Raw genomic sequence first — 25342 nt, 5'->3', positions numbered from 1 at the left:
TCTAGGTCGAGCCGAAACCATATCTTTCTTCAAAGCTAAGCACGAGGCATTTAATAATATGTCAACCAAACAGACCCCAACTCTATCTATATAAGCTCCCCAATTAAAGACGGGGATCCCTTCCATCTCTCATCTCCCTTCTCCCACTTCTCCTCGCACCGCTAAAAAAAGCCACCATCAAGAAGAACAACGAAACATGGGGGACGCTTTCTGTTCAGATTGTAAGAAACACACAGAGGTAGTATGCGACCATTCAGCAGGAGACACAGTGTGTTCAGAGTGTGGTCTTGTCTTAGAATCTCACTCGATCGATGAAACATCAGAGTGGAGAATCTTTGCGAATGAATCAGGAGATAATGATCCAGTTCGTGTCGGTGGACCTACTAATCCTTTGTTAACAGACGGTGGCCTTTCTACTGTTATTGCTAAACCTAATGGTGCTTCCGGAGATTTCTTGTCGACTTCTCTTGGTCGGTGGCAGAACCGTGGGTCCAATCCTGATCGTGGGTTGATTCTGGCTTTTAAAACCATTGCAACCATGTCTGACAGGTAACTTTTTTTTGGGTCTTGCTTTATTTGATTGGTTACGAAATTGTGGAGGTGTTTGGATCTGGTTGGTTGAGGTTAAGGGATACAAGTTTATGACTTTGATTGATGGGTTCTTTAGATTTTTTATTTTGATGGATAGGGGAGTTGGATTTGAATCTTGATTTTGATGGGTTTTGATTGGCTGTAATGTCAATGGAATTAGTTGATGGTTTGAGTCTGCGGTTAGGTTGATGAAATTGGGATTGATGGGGCTTAATAGTGATAGTAGAAATGCTAATTCAACGACAAAATGACATTTTTTGATTTGAGCAAGGATGGATATTGACTGGAAGGGCTGAAACCCATGGATGATTCGGTTGTTTCTACTGAAGGCCTGTCCAATGGAAAAGGTCTATCTTGCATCTTTTAAAATGAGGAATTAGGATTAAAAGTGCAGCTTCAGTTGAATTGATGGAATAAGCCTCCAGTTGTCAGTGTGCTTAAAAGATTGTGTATGTAGCCATTCCAGTTTGATTATGTTTATACCTCATAAACATTTTGGAAAAGGTCTATCTTGCATATTTTAAAATGAGGAATTAGGATTAAAAGTGCAGCTTCAGTTGAATTGGTGGAATAAGCCTCCAGTTGTCAGTGTGCTGAAAAGATTGTGTATGTAGCCATTCCAGTTTGATTATGTTTATACCTTATAATGTTAAGTTTTTTTTCTCATCACAAAGTCTACTTTAAATATCTGGCTGTTCCAACTTTTGTAATTGATTCGTGGTTGACTGAAATTGGAGTTGTGGATCCATTTGGTTGTGTTCAATTTAATGGAAGTTCATGACTTGCTAATGGTTTGGTGGTTTTGGTTTGTGTTGGTTAGATTTGGGGTTTTGTTGGATGTTTATGTTTGTGTTTGTGTTCTGGATTTGATTTTACATGAGAGGGATTTGAATTGGGATCCTCCTGCATTTGGTCTGGTTCTGATGTTGTAGCGGGGTGTGTGTCCCGAGAAGGGGTTTTTTGAAGTGAGGGGGAATGGATATTAATTTAAACTGATCAAGTTTCTATACCAGATGGAACAAGGGTAGCTTGAACCTTGGTAAAATTTGGCATATCATCTGGGTTCAAATAAGAGTTTTGAATGTCGTTATAGAAGAGGTGGACTTGGGTTTCCAACTTGATTAGTCTGTACCTTTTCACGCTGTGTATTCTTCACGGAACAAAGTTCTACACTTCAAAAAGTGCTGGCATTATTTAACTGAATTCTCTCCCTGTCCATGCACATACATTTTATGTGCAATGATGTTTTTGAAGAAATACACTACTGCAAAGTCATTACTAATTTGTGAAATTTCCTTTTCAGGTTGGGCCTTGTTGCAACAATCAAGGTATTCATACTTGATGTTTGTACATTGTTATTACCACTTATGGTTTCAACAGTGTCTTTAAAACATCCTCTTATGAATATGGCATTAAACCTTAACTATCATGTAAATAAAGTATGTTTTCTTGGTATTTCTAGAGTACTACCAGGTAATGAGCCATATATATTATTCCACCCAGATTTGTCCTTTTCCAGCATTCTTAAAATGTATAGGCACATTCTTATGAAGTTATGATACATGAGCATATTCTTAAATCTCTATGGCTCAATTGGAATAAAGTGACTGGTTTTTGTAGATATGATTAAATCTCATGTAAAAGAATGAGACTGTAATATAGGAGATCCATTTTTTTTTGATTCCCGATGCATCACTTGTGAAGGGAATTTCAATGCCTGGCATGTAAATAGAGCTGCATTATATTTGCCATTACGGTATGATTGATAAAGCCTCATCTACTTGAAGCAAGCGTGAAATTCAAATATTTTGATAACTGTTCACTCTTGTCATCCAAGCAAAAAGAGACTCACTCATCTGTGGGGAGAGAAAAGTGAGTGAGTGTGGATGAGATACCATATTGTTATGCACTTCTATTGCAAGCTTATGGAGAACTACATAATTCTTATGTAGGCATCTAAAATTACAATGAATAGAACAATCACAAATATTAAAAGCGCTTCCCCATCTCTTTCTCTTACGAGGAAGGGTTTGGATGCTTTTCTTGTATGGTTGTTCATGAGAATTTCCCCTAATGTTTCTTTTTCCTTCTCCGGCGATGCATTTTTCATAATATTGAAGGATCGGGCTAATGAGATCTATAAGAAGGTGGAGGATCAAAAGTCCAGTAGAGGAAGGAATCAGGATGCTTTATTGGCTGCTTGCCTCTATATTGCTTGTCGACAAGAAGACAAGCCCCGAACCGTAAAGGGTACCGCCTAACATCCTTTTAACATCTGGATGTTTCCTGATTTAATCTTTCCTAAGTGTTTGAGCTTCCCTGAACCTCTGGATTTCAACTAGAAATTTGCTCTGTCGCCAATGGAGCCACAAAGAAGGAAATTGGCCGAGCAAAAGAATACATAGTGAAACAACTGGGTTTGGAGGCAGGTCAGTCTGTGGAGATGGGAACTATACATGCTGGGGATTTTATGGTGTGTTTCCCCCCCCATAAAATGCTGTGTTAGTTTCATTGTTTATTCACAGACAGCATTTCTTATTGTTATTATAAGCACCATTTGCTATTAACTTTGGTGTCAACTTGATCCGCAGAGACGTTTCTGTTCCAATCTTGGAATGTCTAATCATACAGTTAAAGCTGCCACAGAAGCTGTTAAGACGTCAGAACAGTTTGATATAAGGTATTTACAAGTTTCTCAGATAACCTCTACTTACTAGAAAAGCTATGGTTTCCTCTCTTTTTCTCACTTAAGCTACCCACTAAAGGAATCTGACATTGATTGCCCCTTCATGACTTCTGCTTAATAACTGTTGTGAAATCCATAAACTTTAGAATAAGAAGAAATAGTTCAAAGACCTGGCAAAGAAAATAGTCTTTAAATCTGTGTTCTATTAACCTTTTGGATCAATCTAAGTTGTTCAACTAATATGGCTGCCACCTTTCTTTTCCCTTTCTGAATAATGATTTCATCGTTTCAAAGCTATCCACAACTTTGTGGTTGTGTCCATGCCCTGCTAATTTTCAAATTTCTCTTCTTGCATGCAAGAGGAAGGGAGAGAAAGTTGCTAATTTGGGTGCTGATGATTGTTTACAGAAATCACCTTGTTTGTGGACACAATATATTTTAGCTGATGTTGCCCTGCCGTTGACAACCCCCCCCCCCCAAAAAAAAAAAAAAAATCCCTCTAATGACTTGTAATGCTTGCAGGAGGAGTCCTATATCAATCGCAGCAGCTGTTATTTATATAATAACTCAGCTTTCAGACGACAAGAAGCCTCTCCGAGGTTTGATGATCGTATCTAACTCTTTTTATCAAGTGGAAACAAATGGCTCAGTGGTGGATAAAACCAGATATTTCAGAAAAAACCCTACTCTATCAGTTTTAGTTAGACAAGCCGTCCAGTATTCTAGATTTTAAATACCGCTGGATACCCATGTTTTAGTAATTTAACCGCTCGAGTTTCAAAACGTGCAACTGATAATAGTGGCTTGGATGCAGATATTTCACTAGCAACTGGAGTTGCTGAAGGAACAATCAGGAATTCGTACAAGGATCTTTATCCCCACGTATCAAAGATAATACCAGCATGGTATGCGAATGAGGAAGATCTGAAGAACCTTAGCAGTCCTTGAATTATAGAGTGAAAAAATACCTGGAAGATTGGAGCCTTCCATTACGGATGTATTAAAAAACTGTTCAGGCATACAAAGGAAGCATAAGCCCTCTCTTTCTTTTTTATTTAGTTCTGCAGTCATTTGCACCTTTAATTCAGTGGTAGAAAGGAAAAGGAAAAGAAACAGTAATCAACTTTAATTTATTCTTGCTGCTGCTGCTGCTGCAGCAGCAGCAATTTTAATTTAATTTTGATGTGTATTATTATTATTATTATTATTATTCTTCAAATGGTAAGCTCAGGATTTCAATTCATTTCTCCTCTTTGTTTTTTATTTGGATGATCTCATTTTTGCACAAGTTAAATTGTGTTATTAATCTTAGCCACAACCTGAGAGGGATATGCTGACTTGGGGATCTGAGTTTGATTTTTTATTTATTTTTAATGATGCTATTTAAACAACATTCTTTTGGGTGATCCGAGTCTATTTATCCAAGCTGTAACTCAAGCCTGGTATTATAACAATGATTGTGATTACTCATTGACCTTAATCACTTGCGATAGTGGTATTTTGACTTCTCACGAGCCCTTTCACTTCACTATGAATTTAATTATAGTTTTTTATTCTAGTTTTTTAATATTAATTTTTTTTTAAAATGTTTTTGAAAAAAAAAACTAAGCAAATAAAAAAATATAAAAAAACTCAAATTTATTCAAAAACACTTTTTAAAACACAAAAACAAACAAGTTTTCAGTGTTTTTTTGTGTTAAGTTTGTTCAATTTAGGTATTGTTAGGCAATGTGGTTCAATCGTGTTTTTAAGATTTTTAAAATTTTTAGTTTTAAATTAATATTGTTTTAGTGTTTTTTTTATTGTTTGGATGTATTGATATAAAAATAAAAAAAATATTATTTTAATATATTTTTAAGTAAAAAAATACTTTAAAAATCAGTGAATTTCACACTCCCAAATATTATCAAATTTTTAATAAATGACTGTAAGAATACGAGATTATCTAATCTGTAAGAATATAAATAACACATGAGATGGTAAAAAAAATAAAAATTGTCTGTACAACATTATAGGAAGAAGATATTTATAACCTGGTGCGAGAATAACATATCATCCGCGTGTGTAGGATAAAGTTAATCGAATGACCAAACAGATCGAAAAATAACAACTGGCGGGAACTTCCTGGTCACGCAACAAAAAACTGTACTGTACTGTTACAACGAATACTGCCTCCTCACCAATCACTGCGTCGCCAAAAAAACAGTCTCAGAGAGAGAGAGAATGAGAGGCAGAGTCATGGTAGACGAAGACAACGGCGACGTCGTGATGACGGAACAGCCAAGAGGAAGAGGAAGAGAAAGGCGCAAAGGCAGAGGTCTCAGACTCGGAGGACGAGGAGAATCAAGGCAACAGACACTACTCCATGACGAAGAAGAAGAGGAAGAGGGTGGGAATGACCGAAATGTCCTTCAACTCTTCACTCCTCTTCGCTGTCAGTATTTCCTCTATCCTTAAGCCGTGCTAAAAATTTACGTTATACGATTTTGAATGCGAGTTTTTCTTTTTTAATCAATCAGGGATATAAGATTTTTAAGGGTTTTTTTTTTTTTTTTATATGGAAAACAACCAAACAAGGCCTAAGGCCTAGGGTTTATGCTTCTTTGGCATAGCACAAAAGAGAAACTAAAATGATGAGATTTGCACATATTAACCAAGAATGATTCCAAATTAACAGACCGTAATAAAGTAATTAGAAAGATGAAAGATATTTGTTAATTTTGTTATTGTATTATTTATCTATTTCAATATTCAATTATTAATGTAAATATTGATGTAGCTGTAGAGGGTTGGAGTGTTTTGTTGAGTGGAGTGCATGAAGAAGCACAAGAAGATGATATTCTCACTCTATTTGGTGCTTTTGGCCACATCAACAACTTGCATCTCAATCTTGATCGCCGCACCGGATTTCTTAAGGTAATTATTATTAACTAATTGAAAATAAAATATTTAAGTTCAATTTATGAGTGCGGCAATGTCAGGTAGGGAGTTTAGGACTTGATAATGTGTTGTTAATTTTTTGTAGTTTTTTTTTTAATTTCTGGTAGAAAGTGTTTGTTGTGTTTTTTATATTTAGTTATAAAACTCGATCCAATCAAGTAAATTAACCTGGTGATTTACTGATCCGAAGCCGGATCCACTAGGTTTTTCTTCAAACCTTTTATTTTAAATCAAAATGAGGTTATTTTAAGTTTTGTTTTTTTTTTTAAAACATCATAGCTTAGGTTGATATATAGATCTATTTACCCAACATACAACCCCCGAGTGTTGGTTCAAGTCAACTTTAAATTGAGTTTGATTTTTATAGGTTTGAGACATTTAGGTGGATATAAAAATTGGTGGAAGATTATTATTGCGTGTGTGACCAAGATTAAAATTCTTATAATTGTGGATCCTGGGAGTGCTTAATATTTATGAATATTGGTCATGATTGTTACCAAGTAGGGGATCCTTGCATTTGTTGCCGATGGATTTGCAACTTGGGAATTGGATATCTTTATTCTGATAGGACTTGCTATGTGTGAAGTATCAAGAATAAACCCTTGAAAAACATTAGAGAATGGTGGTGATTGGAGAATTTGTTGAATATGCTTCACTCCTTGATAAATTATTTCGCAGGTTTTGTAAATAATATATTGGGATGTTTCTACTTGTAGATATTGAAAAGGTAAATTCTTTGTTCAGGGGTATGCTCTGATAGAATATGAGAACTTTATGGAAGCTCAAGCTGCTATATCTGGAATGAATGGGACTAAACTCTTCTTTCGGATCATCTCTGTTGACTGGGCTTTCAGCACTGGTCCTTTCGAAGGGAGAAGGTCTGCTTGTTTTCATGAATTATCATATGCTATAGCTATATTTGGTGTTAGCCTAACCTGTAACCCTTTCTCAGCTTGAAAAAAGCTCTCTTTCGGCCTTTGAAAAACTCATTGCAGATTTACCTTTTCTGTTCCAAGGATGTGGTCGAAAGTTGATGATTTAATTGTTACTTTCCTCCCCTGCCAGATCATTTGACACACACCGTTCAAGGAGCCCAAGGAGACACCTAGCTTAGCACCGGAAGACGGGCAATATGTTGAGGGGGAATGGGGTGTCCATACTCTCACAGGGATGTCAATAAGCTATCCATCAACATGTCTTCTAGTTTCAAAATCTCAATTTCATAAACGAGCCCAGGATTTCATGTTAGCTTGTCAGTAAAAAGTATTGAATCAGATTGAATATTGATTCATGTTACCTTTATTCTGGAGTTGAAACTTGAAAATCCTCACTGCATTCGGTGCCTATTGCAGAATATAATAGAGATTACGTTTTAAAATGTTTCACTTGGAAACATATTATAATAATGTTATTTATTTATTTTTTTAACATTTCTTATGTTTTTTTTAAAAAGGTTAATGTTACTTTTCGGTCCTTGATGTTCGGAGCAGCTTGAACCCATTTATTACTATGACCTAAATTTTTTAGTTCCACTTATTACTATGATCTAAATTTTTTAGTTCAGTTTATGGGTGGGCATGAAATTTGGTTTGACATTCCATTTGTCTTCACCTTTTAAACTGGATATGAATGTATACAGTAAATATTAAAATTAGTTGTTAACTTCAAAGTCTATGTTTGTTTTCTAGAGATTACCAGTTTGAGTTTCACAAGTCTCAGGACCACTGGAGGTTTACATGGTCGTTAATTTTAAGGTCCGTGGGATTAGTTGAGATACGCGCAAGCTAACTCGGACATCCATATTAATAAAAAATAATAATAAAAAAATATATTAGAATTAGAATAGGGTGTGGGTTTGCATTCTGCAGAACAAGTAGAAAACCGGTTGTCTATTTATGTGGAAAACCATCATGAAATCTCGTGTTTACCGAGCAACAATGGAGTCCAGCCGATTCTGAAGATAAAAAAAAAAAAGGGCACCTGTTAATTGTTACCTTCCAGTTCCCGTTCATAAGATCCCTAGCAATCGACATTTTCATGAGACCCAAAACCAGATTACACGGATAAAAGCCCAAGGCCACAAAAGGCCTTCAGGCCTAGCTAAAGCAGAGCACAAAGCCAGCAATTGAGGACACACGGGTTCTTTCCAGCACATAGAACAGCCACAACCCAAGATCAAAACCCATCAGAAGAGTATCCCTCAGCTCATCTCTTTGAGAATGCATGGATAAATAATAAGAAAATAATCATCTTATTATTATTTTTTAAAAAACAATAAATAATATTTTTCATATTATTCTCGATTTTTGAAAAAAATCCTGAAAGGAAAAATGAGATAAGAAAACAAAAGAAAGAAAGAAAGAGTCAGCTATTAAACTGCAGGTTCAGAATTCAGGGGGGCTTGAATAGACCTTGCCATCCCATGACCAATCGTGCCTTGACACACTGAGATCAGCGTCGCGACTCCTGGCATGGCAGCTATGCCAGGGTCATACGGGTGAGAAAAAAACCAAGAAAACTATAAAAAAAATAACTGAAAAAATCAAATTGTAAAAAAAATTTGATTAAACCGATTAAAATTTTAAAAAAACCGGCCGGTTCGGTTCAGTTTTATAAGTCTAAAACCGAAAAAACTGAACCGGACCGGACCTAAACCGGAAAAACCGAGCTAAAAAAAAAAACTGAGCCAAAACCGGAAAAAACCGAGCCAAAATAAAGATGATCACCCCTATAGGTTTGAACCGGTTTTGGTTTTTTTTAAAAAAATATGTTTGGTTATTTTTTTTATAAAAACCAAACCGAACCGAAAATAATCATCCCTACAAGAGTACTTAGCAGGACAATCAATAAAGAAATCATTTACTACAATAAAATCTTTTTCTAAATTGCTCACTCATGAGCAATTGTAGTGGATTAAAGTAAGGTTGTCAATTCCGTTTTGGTAGGTGTTTTGTTTTTTCAATTGGAATGGAATGTTTCAGTTTCGGAGTGTTTCGACGTGCTGTTTCGGGGTTGTACTGTTCATATATATATATATATATATATATATTCAACAAACATAATTCAAATTCAAGATAAATTAATTATAAATTATGCAATACAAACATAATGCCAAACAAATATAATTTCAAATTTTAAAATATTTCTAAATAGTCAAGATTAAATAGATCTTTAACTTAAAGTAATTCAACTTAAACAAAATATCAAAATATGATGAAAGTAAAATGTTTTAACATAAATATTTTAAATATAAAGTTAGGTCAATGTTATCAAGGCTAATGAAATCTAAAGCATCCTTTGTTTTGCTCAAATTCCTACAAAGTATAAACATAAAAAAAAAACATGAACATAAACCATATATATCAGTGATACATCTAATTTTAAAAAATTAATATAATTGTTAATGAAAATAGTAATAATAATTTTTAATATTATTATCAATATCATTGTTATTGAAAATAGTAATGAAAAAGAGCTTTTTATAATTGGGTGATTTAATTAATTAAATTGAACAAGGTTCAATTTGATCCAATGGCTTTTCAAGAGCGGAACGGAACATGTGGAATGAAAGCGGAACGTTCCGGGCGGAATTTAGCAGAAAAATCCGGAACGGACCGAGATTAATGAGATGAAATTTGTTCCGTTTTGTTCTATTTTTTGAAATGGTATGGAATGTTTCGGTCATTCCGGACGAAACGAAACAAAATTAACAACCTTTGATTAAAGTCTCAAGTTACTTTATAGCGATGCTCGGTAGTTGGCATATTACTAAGCCACCAGTTTCTCCCTGTCTTGTAATAATTTTTTTTTCCAGTTAAAAATAGTGTTTTCAAAAATCTTGAGTTTTTTTCTTGAATGTATGTAGTTAGATTATTTTGATGTATTGATATTAAAAATAAATTTTTTAAAATAAAAAATATTATTATAATATGTTTCAAATAAAAAAAAACTCTTAAAAATATCCTTTACTATGAGACAAAGGTGAAAATGCCCTCCTTTGCCGGCCGACCAAGACACCAATTTATCCATGACCTAATGATAATGATGTGGTGTGCCAGCTGAATCAATCAAGAGCAGAAATAAAGAATCCTCTCCTCCTGCACACTGCACAGCTTTGAATGAACGCCTATTTGTAAAGTTTTCTTTCCAACACATTTCAGCTTTTTCAGCCCAACAAGTACGTGATTTGGACAAAAGGACTTTGGCATATTGTGTCTTCTAAACATTGCTTTTAAAAAAGTCCATGCACAATTGTTGCTTTACTACCACCCTAGCTTATGTCAGCCGCATCAAGCCTCCTTCTTTTTTTTTTTTTTTTTTTTTTCCCATTATGGTTAAACATTGCTTTTAAAAATTCCTGATTTTTTTAATTAATTTTTTTAATTTTTATATCATTTTTTATGTCTTAAAATTAAAAATAAATTCTAAAAAACTAAAAAAAAATTATTTTAAAACATTCATAAAACACTTTTTAAAAAGACACGTGTCCACTACGTGTAGCTAGTTATTACCAAACATAAATGCCTTTGTTTTTCTTTTATTATCCTGGATGTTCGGGTTATTTTACGCACATCTCGATTAATCCCACGGGTCCTGAAGTTAATGACCATGTAAGCCTCCAGTGGCCCTGAAATTTGTGAAACTCAAAGTAGTGACCTGAACTAGTGACCTTTAATGACCAAACTCAGGATCTGATCAGTTAAACTACACCCCTCAGGGATATATAAATATCTTTGTTAACTTGTCTACTAATGTTTTAATATTATAAATAAATTTTAAAAATATTATTTTAATAAATTCTTAATAAAAAACATCACGCTAAAAAGACACTTGTCCACTACGTGGAGCAAGTTGTTACCGAACATAATGCCTTTGTTAACTTGTCGTTTTAGTGCACGTGCTTCGTTGTCAGAGTGGTGACTCCCTCCTTTAAGATATGTGTGTATCTTTTGTCTCTTCCTTTGACAAGACGTGTCGTGTCCTCCATGGAAGGATCACCTTTCTTAGCTCTTTCTGAGTTTCGTATATAGAAGACTCTTGACTCTTCTGTCAAATTCGATGGAACTCGGCGACACCTTGTCGTTCAAACTGATAATTTAAATTCTCAAAAATTATTTATTGCATGGCATATTTGATATCAAATTAAAAATGAAATTTAATTAAGATTTTGTTGGACAATGTTTCCGGACATAAATTTTAAAAAAATATTTTAAATAAGAAAAAATGGCTTGCCTAGGGTTGGAGCTCAGGGTTAATTAATTGTTAATTAATATTTTAACAAAAAAAAATATTTTTTTGTCATTGAATTTAGTATGGACGACTTTATTCAGGGAGATGAATATAATTACCTTTTTTTTTTTGGGTAAAACTAAATTAAAGAAATATATATGAAAAAGAGAGAGAGAGAAAAAAGATGCTGGAAAGGTCGCCATTAATTATCAAAGAATAGAGATTCCTTTTAATTCTTCCCTTGCAGTGCTTACATTTATTTAGTAAAGAAGAAACCAAGCAGAACACTCAAACTCTTGGCTTATCCCTGATCGTTTGGCTTTGGTATCACTGTCGCAGTTACAAGATAAAGATAAAGCCAGCAGTCGTGTAATGACCAGCTCTTAATTATAATAACTTTGATGCTAAAAACACTAGTGGAAAATTAAAAAAAATATATATATATAATTAAAAAGATTGGAGTCCACATTTTTCTAAAAAGAAGTAAAATAGAATATATATATATATATATATATATATATATATATATATATATATATTTTTTTTAAAAGCAAAACTAAGTTTCTTCTCCAACCATGATATGGGTAAATACTCAAACTTTTGGCCCATTCCTGATTTGGCAGTGCCACCACTGTCACGTTATCACATATGCAATCAAGCTTCGTTCTTGTTGATGTATGATCAGTTACATCTTATTCTGTTTTCATGGGATTATAAAACCATATATATGCAAGACGACGGGGATCTTAGTGGAAAGTGAAGAGCATAATCTTGAATCAGACGGTATAATTGCCATCAGATTGGAGAATTTGAAACTCGATTTATCAATATTTCTAATGTACATAAACTCAATTCATTAGTCCTCTATTAGTATATGATCAGACCATCTGGTACTTAAATAAATAAATATAAAAGGAGTAGATGCGGAGCAAATAAAAAAAATATATGGTGTGAAACATGAGAGTAATGGAGCCAAATAAGCTTGGGTTTGCCTCTTATTCTTACCTGGTGACCTGTAGTATTTATAGATACAAGTGGTCACATAAGCTTACCTAATAGAGAGAAAAAATGATAGGGAATATTTGTTTTATTAGAAAGTTGAGTTATTGGTTGCTGTGTCACACTTGTCATTGGTTGATAAGTTGGTGTTTCGTAAGTCATTGGTGAAAAGGGTAGTTAGGCTAGAAATGTTGATGTTGAGTCAGGTTTAAGATAGCCACTAGTGAAAAGGATGACAAAGCTATGAGAATAGGTGTCGAGTCAGGCTTGAGGGCTATTGGTGGAAATGTAGCTTGAGAGAGGTTATTTATTGGCGAGAAAAAGTGACCTAGGTAAATAGTTTGATTGGGCTTGAATTTCCTCCCCTCCTCCTTTCTTTTCTACCCTTGGTTGGGTTTGGCTAGAAAAGGGTTAGGTTGAACTTTGCTTGAAGAGGGTTCAATTGTACTAGATGTAAGGTTTAGCTAGATTTGGTTAAGGTTGATCCAAGATTAGGTTGTTCAACCCATTTCTTCTTTTTTTACCCTTTTCTCCCCACTTGATTGAAGGTTTGACTTGTTGATCGGATGCTAAATGACTTAACTGGACATTAGGTTGGTTGACTAATTATTTAAACATGTTTAGTTGATGACCGAATATTGAGCTAGTCGACCATATGTTAGGCTGGTATGATCGAAGGTTAGGCTAGTTTTTTTGGCACCTCCATCAACTTCCATGCTACTTTAAGAACCGATCATGACTTAGTTCAAACTAGTTTATTGACCCGTGCCACGCTGCGGGTCGATTCAAGAAAAAAATATGAGGTCAGCTTTAAAACCTCTCAAATTAACTTCTTACCTAACCTAAGTTTAAAATTAACTCATGTGGAAGTTGTCTTGACATGATCCAATTGACTTGGTGAGTCCAAAAGAACATAGATGATCGTAAAAAAAGCTTAATTTAGATTTTTTTTTTAAAAAAATCAAAATGATATTATTTTTATTTTAATATCAAGATGATGACATATTGGATCGAAATGTGTTTCGCAACTTAACCCGTCAAACCCATGACAAGGATCGTAGACTCCATTGAGTTTAACAAAATTTTTTTATTTTAAGCTATTTTTTTGTTCAGTGATATGATAATAAAAATAAAAACTTATAAAATTGAGTATCAATTAAATATTGAGATATTCATTTGAGATTACGATAAACTCATAAAAAGCAAACCAAAATAAATCATGAAGATAAATTTCAAATCAACTACGTGTTGAAGGATAAAATTGAAAAAAAAACCCAAAAAGGATTCAATCTAAAGAAAAAAAACTGGAAGATGGAATTTTAAAACCAAAGGAACTCAATTGAGTGGGTCAACCTTGAAAACTCTCAACCGAATCCTAGCCTAGGTTAAGTTTAAAATTAACCCACATGGAAGTTGCATTGACGTGACCCAATCTACTTTGCGGGTATAAAAACAACCCGAACGACAGGTAAAAAGCATGATTTGATTTTTTTTAAAAAATCAAGATGATATATATATATATATATATATATATATATATATATATATATATTTTTATATTGGAACGATGATATATTGGATCGACCTAGATTTCACGGCCTAACCCGCCAAATCCATAATCTTGATCATGGACTCCGCTTGTTTAACAACTTTTTTTTAACTATTTTTTACTTAATGATGTTATAAAAAAAGACGCTCGCAAAATTAAGCACCAACTAAATATTAGAACATTTGTTATGACTATGATAACATCATAGAAAGAAAACCAAAACAAATTAGAAAGACGAATTCGAAATCAATGAAACATAGAAGGATGATATTGAAAAAGAAGAAGTTAAAAGTGATTTAATTGAAATAAATGCTCCCAAAACTAAGCACTAATCAAATATTGAGATGTTTGTTTAAGATGATGATAGCTTTATAAAAAGCAAATAATTTTTTTTAAACAAATTAAATTAACAAAATATTGAATGTAAAATTAAAATAAAATTGAGAATAAAATTTGTTTTTCAAAAAAATAATAAGTTAGGTATAACCTCTTCACTTTTCATATAAACAAGAAAGAAGGTGTGATTTTACCCTAGTTCTTTTAGTACAGCGGGTAATATCTATGTTTTTCTATCTTGTTAAGAGGTGTATCCCAGTGCCACATAGCCTAAGGGCATTGCAGGAATAGAAGCTTGGACGTGGAAGCAAACTACTTTAGGGTTCAACCATTGGTAGCGTTTGGAAACGCGGGCCAACAGCGTTTTTAAAAAATTCAATTTTTATTTTGTTAAAAAATAATATTTTTATATGTTTTGGATAGTTTTGATGCGCTGATCTTAAAAATAATTTTTTAAAAATAAAAAAACATCATTTTGATTCATTTCGGCATGAAAAACATTTTGAAAAGTAACTGCAACCACACCCTTGAACAGGCAAATCAATTCTTTGATAACAGAAATTAAGGAGATTTATGTTTATGTGCTTTCTATTTTTAGAGTAAAAAAAAAACACTCAAAACTTTTATATTTATATTTTTGTTTTTTTAACAAATACATTTTTATATATACTTTTTTTATATTTATCTAATATAGCAACCAAACATAACTTTGACGTTGCTATCTCTCTCTCTCTCTCAAAATGGAGTAAGGAACTTTCCAATTTACAAACGAGCATGGAAATGCAACTATTTAGCTTTGTTTTTCTATGATCAATCACTCTTCTCTTAGTAGCAAAAATCAAAGATAGAAATCTCAGGGAGGTTTGCTCCTCAAATATTATTAGTTCGAGTATCATAAATGTTAGGACTACTAGAAATTACCTAATTGTTAATTTTAAGGTCCTGAAAAATTAGTCAAAATACGCATAAACTGACTCAGACACTCATGAATGCTAAAAAAAATAAAAATTCAAAGGAAGAAAAACACCCACTCCGTGTTTTGCATTCCATTCTTATAAATGTCTTTAATTTATGTTCTACTATAGAAAAAATACCCATGCCAAGGGAAAAAGAGTTTAAATGTAGCATAATTTTATTTTTTTTAATCCAATACAATTATTTATTTGCCTTTTTATGCATCGTGTCATTAATAACAGGACAATGACTTGATCGACAACCTGAACAGTTAAGTGGCTGGAATAGTAGAATGTAAGAAGAATAAAAGGAAAGGCATTAATTCTGAGAAATATGGTCACTAATTAGTACACTATGCAATAAATTAAGTCTCATCTAGTCAAAATGAATAAAGAACAGCGCTAATTTTATAAAAACCAGTTCATTAAATTTGATGGTTGTCATGTGATTCTTTTTCATAAAATTTACCATTGCTCTATGAAACATAAAATAAAAAAATAAACACTAATTAAGAAAATAAAAAAATCTTAGATGAATATATTTTTATTTTATATATATATATATATATATATATATATATATGTCATGAATTTTATTTTCTTCTTGTATATTTTTTTTAAGTGAATTATATTAAATAAGTAGTAAAATGTAATTAATTACTCTCTTTATGTAGGAAGATGTATATATATTCACGTCTAAGTTTCTAATTATTAGTCGAGGTTGATTGCATTATGTTAAAGAATCATCTCAACCTAATAGCTTAAGCTATTAAGTGAGGTTTCAAGATATGATTTATATTATTCTCTAACACATTTCCTCAAGTGAAAGTCATTTGAGCTTGAAACTTGTATAGACCCGTATTACCTTGTGCTTGATTTTTATCAAATAAACAGGAGTGGTGAGATTCAAACTCGTGACCACTTAGTTATCAAGATTCCGATACTATGTCAAAGAACCTTCTCGACTCAGTAGCTTAAATTGTTAGATGAGGTTCCAATATATGATTTATATTATTTTCTAACACACCTCTCAAGTGAAAGTCCTTTGACCTTAAAAATTGTACAGATCCATACTACCTTATACTTAATTTTTATCAAATAAATAAAAATAATAAGATTTGAATTCATAACGACTTAGTCATTAAAACTCTAATATCGTTTTAAAAACTATTTCAATTGAATAATTTAAATTATTAAATAAAATTTTAAAATATAATTTATATTATTAATTGAGATCATACAGCACGTAAGTTGTAAGTTGACGACCACTACGAAACCAATGGATAAAGATGAAGAAAAACGATCGAAGTTAGCAAATAGGTGTTCCTGCATTGGATAAGGGTGTCCCACACGCAATAATTGAACTGAACTAGCTCACACCTTCATTCAATGGTGACCTAAATTCGGCTGATCAAGTAGCTGCATGTCAATCCAGTAAGAATTACACACGGCCACCAGCTAGCTTTCTCATTATCTAAAATTAATAAATACATAATATTGTTGTTTTCTATAGCGACAAAAACATCAAACAAAGAACATCACTGTAGAGCAACCTAGACGTGCGTCATCTGTTTGCTAGTTTTATTCCAAATAATTGGAAAAAAACAATATTCTAGATGAATGAATATTGAATATGAAATAAAAATTCAAAAGTTTACATATCATGATCATATCTAGGATTTTGTTGCTGTTCTTGTTGTCGTTTAGCACTAGATAGACATAGAGAGTATCCACCTTTGGAATAGTAGATTGTAAATTAATTAAAATTTGTATTAATGCTGATTCGTTCAGACAAAATAAATATATCAGTTCTATAATAGTTAAAATATAAGTAACTAGCTCTGACTTTTATTTATTTATTTATCAGAGGAGGAGAAGAAATATATTTAAAACGAAAGAGAATTAAATAGTAAAAGTATGTAGCATAATATTAAGATATTTAAAAACTTTTATATGACATGAAAAAAATCTCATACGTAACAAGACTTGGTGTGATGTAGTGCTAAAAATTCGGTGCTATGATATTAATAGAGCTTAGTCTATCCCGGGGACGGGGAGATGTGGAGAAAATCAAACATAATAATGCTATTATTGATATTATAATTATGAAATTTATATATGATCCGGTTTAACACTCAGATTATATATTAGATAATTAGTTTACTCTCAAGTGATACAAAAATATTGTGAAAAAATAAATAGTTTTCTTAGTTAATTTTATTTTTTTGTTTTTTATTATGTTTTTTCTAGGATTTTTCTCTATTTGAAGAGAATAATATTTTTATTTTATTTTTATATTCATTATTTTAGTTTCATCCCAAGTTTCGAAAGTTTCGACTACAAAAGCACGACGTTTCTCCCTAAATTATCAACTGACAAGTGACAACCTTCAGTGAAGACGGCAAGGAGTCATCAATTCCATATATATATATATATATATATACACACACACAAAACACATCCCCCCACACAAAACCACCCATAAAATCTTATATTCAGAGCTCGCCATTCCAAACATATCCATCCTCTATTCTATGGCTATGGCAAACCGACAGCAGCACCAACCAAGCCATGGCATAACTAAACAAGCACAAGTTGTTGTGGTCATGGTGCCCTTTCCAGCACAAGGCCATCTCAACCAGCTCCTCCAACTCTCCAGGCTCATCCTATCCTATAACATCCCGGTCCGATATGTTGGCGCCACCACCCACAATCGTCAGGCCAAGCAGCGCGTGCACGGCTGGGACCCAGACGCCGCCGCGAATATCCATTTCCATGATATTGAGATCCCTCCTTTTCGTTGCCCTCCTCCCAATCCAAATGCCAAAATCAAGTTCCCTTCTCAATTGCAACCTGCTTTCAATACCTCGTCTCATCTCACAGAGCCCGTTTCAATGCTTTTACGTGCACTTTCTTGCAAAGCAAGAAAGGTTATTGTAATTCATGACTCTCTAATGGAGTCTGTGATTCAAGAAGCTCGTTTACTTCCTAATGTAGAGTCTTACATTTTCCATAGTGTATCTGCTTTTGCTGTTTCCTTGTATGCATGGGAACAGCAAGGGAAGATTATAGAGGATAGTGACATGTTTCCACGGGATATTCCTTCTCTTGAAGGGTGTTTTACTGCCGAGTTTGCAGATTTTGTCGCTTGTCAATACAATAATTACCAAAAGTTCAACTCTGGCTGTGTTTACAACACTTGTAAACTGGTAGAAGGTGCTTACATGGATTTTCTTGAGAAAGAAACACTCAAGGAAGGCAATAAGCACTGGGCTCTAGGGCCTTTCAATCCAGTGACAATACCTGAGAGATCAAAAAAGAAGAAATTTTGCTTGGATTGGCTTGATAAAAAAGCAAGAAACTCAGTCATTTACGTGTCGTTTGGGACGACGACAGCCTTGGATGATGAACAAATCAAGGAGCTGGCAATTGGGTTGAGAGAAAGCAAACAAAATTTCGTTTGGGTACTAAGAGATGCTGATAAAGGAGATGTTTTCGGCGGAGAAGAGAGAAGTGCAGAACTCCCAGAAGGGTACGAGGATTCAGTGGATGGGGTAGGACTAGTGGTGAGAGACTGGGCACCCCAGCTAGAGATTTTAGCCCACCCGGCAACAGGAGGGTTTATGAGTCACTGTGGATGGAATTCTTGCCTGGAAAGTATTACCATGGGAGTGCCAATTGCTGCTTGGCCTATGCACTCAGATCAACCAAGAAACACAGTTCTAATAACAAAAATCCTCAAGATTGGAGTTGTGGTTAAGGAATGGGAGCTAAGAGATGCGGTTGTAACGTCAAATATTGTTGAAAGTGCAGTGAAAAGGCTAATGGCATCGACAGAAGGGGATGAGATGAGAAAGAGAGCAGCAGAAATGGGGGAGTCCGTGCGAGGATCCGTGGCTGAAGGAGGAGTTTCTCGTATGGAGATGGAATCCTTCATTGCTCATATCACTAGTTAATTTTTTAAAGGAGGTCCTAAGCTGGTTTCATTTGCCATCACATGTGTAACAATAATTATCAATCTGCATTGAAATAGAATGCAGCTAGGCAAGTACATGAAATATAGTAATTGTACTCGTTGGACTGTTAAATTATATTGCCGTGTTTGATTTTGTTTTTTTTTTGTTTTAAAAATATTTTTTTAAAAATTAAAATTTTATTTTATTTTTTTCCTTCAATTTTATTTTTGTTTTCAGATCATTTTGATGTGTTGATGTTAAAAATAATTTTTTAAAATAAAAAATATTATTTTGATGCATTTCCGAGTAGAAATCACTTTGAAAAGCAACCGCAATTATACTACTAAACATCCCTAAAGTTTACTACAACAATGGTTGGTTCGGCTTTCGTTCTTTTAAATAAGATCTTGAGTTCGAATCTTGTAAATTGAGTACATCATCATTGGAAAAAATAATTTTTAAAAAATAAAAAACATTATTTTGATGCATTTTTTAGTAAAAATCACTTTGAAAAGCAATCGCAATCATCCTCATAAACATCCCTAAAGTCTACTACCAACAACAATAGTTGGTTATACGTTCGTTCTTTTAAATAAGTTCTTGAGTTCGAATTTTGTAAATCGAGAACATCATTATTGAAAAAAATAATTTTTTAAAATAAAAAACATTATTTTAATATATTTCTGAGTAAAAATCACTTTGAAAAGCAACCGCAATCATACTCCTAAACATCCCTAAAGTCTGCTACCAACGGTGGTTGATTCGGCGTTCGTTCTTTTAAATAAGGTCTTGAGTTTGAATCTTGTAAGTTAAGTACATCATTATTGAAAGAGTTTTACCTTTTAATAAATCAACCAGACTCAACTAAATTAATTGAAATTCGGTAGACTTTTAGATACAGGAGTTTAGAAAAAAAAACATTTATAAAGTTTGTTGTTTAAGCATTTTAAAAAAAAGGTGTATTGTTTCCTTTCTTTTTTTTCTTTTTAAAAAAGAGATTTGAATTCCAGGAATTTAAATAAAAAATAAAATATTAATATCAATTTAACTACCGATCTTACTTAGACTTCGTTTATTTTTATAGTGAAACCTGTGTTTTACTTTAGGCCCCGTTTGTTTGCTGGAAAGTGTAGTTTTCTTCTGAAAAGTGAATTCCAGGAAAGTGAATTATTTTCTGATATTTGGTAGTGTAATGGAAAATAAGTTGGAAAACACTTTCCAGTGTTTGGTTATGTCATGAAAAATGAGCTGGAAAACAACTTATTAATGTTTTATTTTTCTCAAGTTTAATAAAATAATGAGGAACATATCTTACAAATTAAAAAGTTGAATGAGAATGAAATTGAAAAAAAATATAATTTCATAAATTATCTCAAATAAAATAAATAATAATCAAAATAATAGAGATCAAATCTAAAAAAAAAAAAATTGAAAGATAAAGAAATTAAAAATAATAATAATTAACATTTCATAAATTATTTCAAATAAAATAAGTAACAATCAAAAGAATGAGGACCAAATTTGATACATAAAAAATTTCAATAAAAAAATGATAAGGGAAAAGCAAATAACAATTATAAAAATGAGGACCAAAGTTAATACAAAAATTAAATTTTAAGAGATGAAATTGAAAAATAAATATTCAAAACAAAATATATATAGCAATCAAAAGTTCGATGACCAAATTTGATATAATCAGCAAATAATATGACATTTCTAAATTTTTCACAACTTTTAGAAAGTGTTTTCCGCTCAAATTTTCTAGGAAAACACTTTTTTGAAAACCAAGCCAAATTTTTCTTTGATTGGAAAGTGTTTTCTGTTGACCACCTTTCCTAGTGGCAAATAAACATAGAAAAGTTTGAAAAGTAATTTTCCAAAAAATGAATTCCAAAATACAAAGATAGCCTCAATTCACTTTGGTTACTCGTGCTTAGTATGGTTGTGTATAAATCACACTGAATCAATTAAAAAAAATCTATAATTTATAAATTTTTTTAAATATATATTTTCATTTTATAACAACAAAAGCTATTATAAAACAAAATATACTTTGATTTTTATTTAAAGATATATTTAAAAAATTATTTTTATATAAATACATTAAAATAATATAAAAATTCAAAAAAATCTTTTTGGAAATCTAACCACTGGATTGTCAGGAAGTGAAATGTTTCAACAAAAACAACTATTAGTATTAAGAACAAAACTTTATTACACTAACAACAGAAAAAACCCTTTATTTTAATTTTAATAATTTACAAATTCCTGTAGTTATCCACAATTTGCCTTTCTTTACAATAACTTCTGCCATTCCAATCTCACTCTTCCATTTTTCCTTTTTGAAACACCACTCCTACCGGGAAAAAATCCAGTCTTTCTATATCAAAAAAGCCCTAATTCAATCAATCAATCAATCAAGCTCTGCTAAATATGATTAATTCCACTACCTGAACTGTAATTTTGATAAAGAAGTAGAAGTGTGGAGTATTTCTTCATCATTGACGTCATCAGTTCTGTTTTCTTCTCCTGATGAGAAGTCCCAGTCGTCTTCCGCCGCCGCCACGGTGCTTGTTGTGGCGGTGGATGGTAGTGAGAGGGTATTACATTAGAAGAGAAGAAAATGAAAAGCGCGCAGTGCCAATTAGGCGCGTTTGTTTTCTTTTTTAATTTAAAACGGAGAGAGAAATCAGAACCGTTGGTTCGTTGATTTTTTTTTTTCTTAATAATTATAATTTGGCCCATTATCTCTATAAAAAAGCCATGGCCCAAGAATAGAGAAAAGCCCATTACAAAACTTAACAGGCAATACTAATTTGAATTAAGAAATTAAGTTCAGGCCTTTGGACCATTCCAACTTCCAACATAGTTGTGAGACTAGGTAATGTTTTGGGTTGCTTAGAAGTGTTTATTTTCGGTTCGATTTTGTTTTTATAAAAAAAATAACCAAATTGAATTTTTTTTTTTAAATTTTTTTTTTTTAAAAAAACCGAAACCGGTTCAAACCGACCGGTTTCGGTTCGGTTCGGTTTTTTAGAACAAAAACTGGTTCAAACCGGTTTGGCTCGGTTTTTTTGGTTTGGGTTCGGTTCTGTTCGGTTTTTTCGGTTTCATGCTTAAAAAACCGAAACCGAACCGAACCGGTCGGTTTTTTCAAAATTTTAATCGGTTTAATCGGTTTTTTTTCACGGTTCGGTTTTTTCAGTTTTTTTTTTCCGGTTTTCTCGATTTAATCGGTTTTTCAATTGTTTTGAACACCCCTAGGGTTGCTGTTCGCAGTCGATCTTAATTCATTATTTTTATTTAAAATTATATAATTTTAATTTTTGAAATTTTTTAACCAAGTTTAACTCAATTAATATTAAAATTATTTAAAATTAAAACTTAATTTAGATCGAGATTTAAATTATAGATTAGCTGGATCAACCTGTAAGGTCAGATCGAGTTTATTAATTATGCTTTTTAGATTATAAAAAATAATTGTTTTTAAATTTAAATTAGGATACATCTAGATTGCATTTTATGTAACGAAATTATTTTTGGAGTAAATCAAAGACAAATTACTTTTCTTGCAGTCTTATCTTAAATTGAAATGTTCTAAGCACCAAAAGATAAGACATAATGTTGCAACCTTCTCTGACAATGTGTCAACATGAACATGAAGTGTAACGTAATTGAATTGCTGGAAACGAGAATATTTATGATCCTGTGATAGTTACTGTAGATTGTTTCAGTCTTCTGCATCTTATAACTTCAGCCAACGGGTGGGTGCTGATCTGAAGGTTATTTTATATATAAACGTTGATCAAAGTCCAAAATTTAATTAATTTATAAAATGGGATTAGATATTAATCATGATTTATACACCAGAAGACCAGTTAATCTTTGCTTCATGAGCTAAGTTCTGTTATGAGTTGTCTAATAAAGTTTGAGAGTGTTTATAAGTGTGGTAGCGGTTAATTTTTAGAGTATTTTTTATTTAGAAATGAATTAAATTAATTTTTTTATTTTTTATATTAACATGTAAAACAATCTGAAATTATATAAAAAATAAATTTTAATCCATTTCTGTTTACCGCAACATCACTTGCCCCAGATGAACAGGATTATGATTATCAATTAGTGCCTTATGTATGTACGAAGAATTGAAGAGACAATCACCCTAATATTGCATGGGATTTCATAAATATACATATAATAGTCTTGTAAGCATTATTGGAGATTACATTAATTTAGGTAAACATAGTTTTCACCTTTTTCTGTGGATTACAATCTTCTTATTTAGTATACTCCATACAAATTGGAGTGTTCCTGCCCTATAATATCATTATTCTGTAGCCACAACTTCTTGGCACTCTTTAGTTGAGATCGATCTGGTATTTTGGCTGTTTATTTGGAAAAAATAGCCCCCAGTTTTTCTCTAATTCTGGGCTTTTGTTAACCTCGTCAAACATGGCAAAAATATAGGTTTCTATAGGCTTTCCAGGCCTTTTTGGACTTCCTGTCTTCACATGTTGAACCAAGTTGTTGTTATATGTTCTTGCGTTATCAACTGATGTTCCTTTCCCTCCAGCTGTTGGCCAACCGCTCTCTGATACCACAATGTCCAAAGAACCTCCACCAGATTTCTCCAAAGCAGCGTAAATAGTGTCAAGAATAGCATCAAAAAGGTTTTGGTAATTCAGTGGTGGATCAGAGACTGGTGATGATGGAGCTGTGAAGAGAGCATAATCAAGGGGGATGTTTCCTGCTGTGTCACCTGAGTAAGTGAAGTATGGATACAAGTTAACGAGTAATGGAGATTGCTTGTCCACTAAAAAGCGAATGATCGGATCGAGAAGTGGTCTATATTCTGCCCTGAAAGAGCCTTTTGAGGGAGGGAAGGAATCATCTGTTAGGACCTCAGGATCAATAGCGGTTGAAACTTTGATACTTCCTAGCCCAGCTGAATCGAGTGCATTGCGAATGTTTTGCATGGCAGGGACTAGAAACTGTGCTGATGAATCTGAGGGCTTAACCTCATTTCCTACCGCAATGTATCGAAACCTGACATTGCCAAAGTTTCTTACATTGTTTTGCACCCATGCATTTGCATTGTCTTGACTAGAAGCAATCCCTTGAAGGTCAGGATTTAGAATACCAAGAATGAGCTCGATGTTGGTGCCTCCAAGGGCTCGTAAAGCATCTTGATCTGGATCATAGAGCCGCATTCTTTGAATGCCTCTCTCGTTGTAGAGAGCTATGACTTCTGGTCGTGGTGGTAAGTTACCAAGCATTCCATAGCAAACACCTATCTGGGCACCTGCAATATCGAAGTAATCAGTAAGTAACCAGTTAATCACTCATGTTAAGCAGCTCTGGTTAAAATATTTGATAGAAAATACGTAAATAGCATGGTTCTTCTGTGCACAAAACATGATTCTATCTACCTGCAGTATCTAGGCTAGCTAATAATATCCCAAAGAGCAGCATCATGGAAAGCATGGCAGGGCTTTTGCCAGCTAGATGTGATACAGCCATGCTTTATCAAGGAAACAGTAATACTTGAAATAAGCTACAAATTAAAGAGAGAGAGATTGATGCTCTGTTTGCCAAACTCCACTCCTTACCTTCCTTTTTATAGAGGAAAAGAAGCTCTACATCATCTATGACAACAAATTCCTATCAATTGAGATATTATTAAAAAAGATTAGACATGGTCTTGCTAAGAACTTTCAAATCTATAAATCCAAATTCGCAACTTGTAGACTACTCCGCAATGGTTATTTTCCACAAATTGTCAATGCTGACTGCTCGAGTCATTCAATGCAAATCTAACAGCTTGTCGTTTGGGACCTTCTCCGTATGCATGAAAAGTCTTGAGAGTTCTTAATTTTCCTTTTGGGGCCCTTATAAACAGTCTTATAAGTCGCATCCTCTACTAGCTAAATTCTTCAAAGCCACTATAAGCTGTTAGACATCTAGCATGCAATATCATTTAAGAGCATTTCTTTGAGTAAAATGTGGAAAATTGACAATTTCTTACCTGCACAACACGGCAATGTTCTTGACTTCGTGTGGTTGTTCTATACAAGAAAGCATAACACTATAGATGTTGTTAGGT

General features: G+C 33.0%; 4 protein-coding genes across 4 annotated transcripts; 3 read left to right on the top strand and 1 right to left on the bottom strand.

Annotated features, from left to right (window-relative positions):
• The first annotated feature begins 86 nt into the window (after positions 1 to 86).
• On the top strand, positions 87 to 4520 carry LOC7473606 (transcription initiation factor IIB-2). The gene is made up of 7 exons (XM_002308897.4): positions 87 to 549; positions 1895 to 1919; positions 2712 to 2841; positions 2934 to 3064; positions 3183 to 3271; positions 3800 to 3876; positions 4092 to 4520. Exons 1-7 carry the CDS (start codon positions 197 to 199, stop codon positions 4223 to 4225), a joined length of 939 nt encoding a protein of 312 aa, XP_002308933.1. The 5' UTR covers positions 87 to 196; the 3' UTR covers positions 4226 to 4520.
• A 717-nt stretch (positions 4521 to 5237) lies between these two features.
• On the top strand, positions 5238 to 7589 carry LOC7473605 (RNA-binding protein Y14A). The gene is made up of 4 exons (XM_024602541.2): positions 5238 to 5711; positions 6057 to 6193; positions 6962 to 7095; positions 7283 to 7589. The coding sequence occupies exons 1-4, from the start codon at positions 5501 to 5503 to the stop codon at positions 7329 to 7331; spliced, it is 531 nt and encodes a 176-aa protein (XP_024458309.1). The 5' UTR covers positions 5238 to 5500; the 3' UTR covers positions 7332 to 7589.
• A 10133-nt stretch (positions 7590 to 17722) lies between these two features.
• Positions 17723 to 19396, top strand: LOC7496123 (zeatin O-glucosyltransferase). The gene has a single exon (XM_002308895.4). It carries the CDS (start codon positions 17818 to 17820, stop codon positions 19237 to 19239), a length of 1422 nt encoding a protein of 473 aa, XP_002308931.2. The 5' UTR covers positions 17723 to 17817; the 3' UTR covers positions 19240 to 19396.
• Positions 19397 to 23384: 3988 nt separating this feature from the next.
• LOC7496122 (glucan endo-1,3-beta-glucosidase, basic isoform) lies at positions 23385 to 24845 on the bottom strand. Its single transcript, XM_002307982.4, has 2 exons — positions 24669 to 24845; positions 23385 to 24541 (listed from the first exon to the last, which is right to left on the bottom strand). Exons 1-2 carry the CDS (start codon positions 24757 to 24759, stop codon positions 23598 to 23600), a joined length of 1035 nt encoding a protein of 344 aa, XP_002308018.2. The 5' UTR covers positions 24760 to 24845; the 3' UTR covers positions 23385 to 23597.
• Positions 24846 to 25342: the final 497 nt, after the last annotated feature.

This window comes from Populus trichocarpa, chromosome 6, assembly GCF_000002775.5.
Source record: "Populus trichocarpa isolate Nisqually-1 chromosome 6, P.trichocarpa_v4.1, whole genome shotgun sequence".
Lineage (NCBI taxonomy): Eukaryota > Viridiplantae > Streptophyta > Magnoliopsida > Malpighiales > Salicaceae > Populus > Populus trichocarpa.
This window is presented reverse-complemented; position numbering and strand designations above follow the sequence as displayed.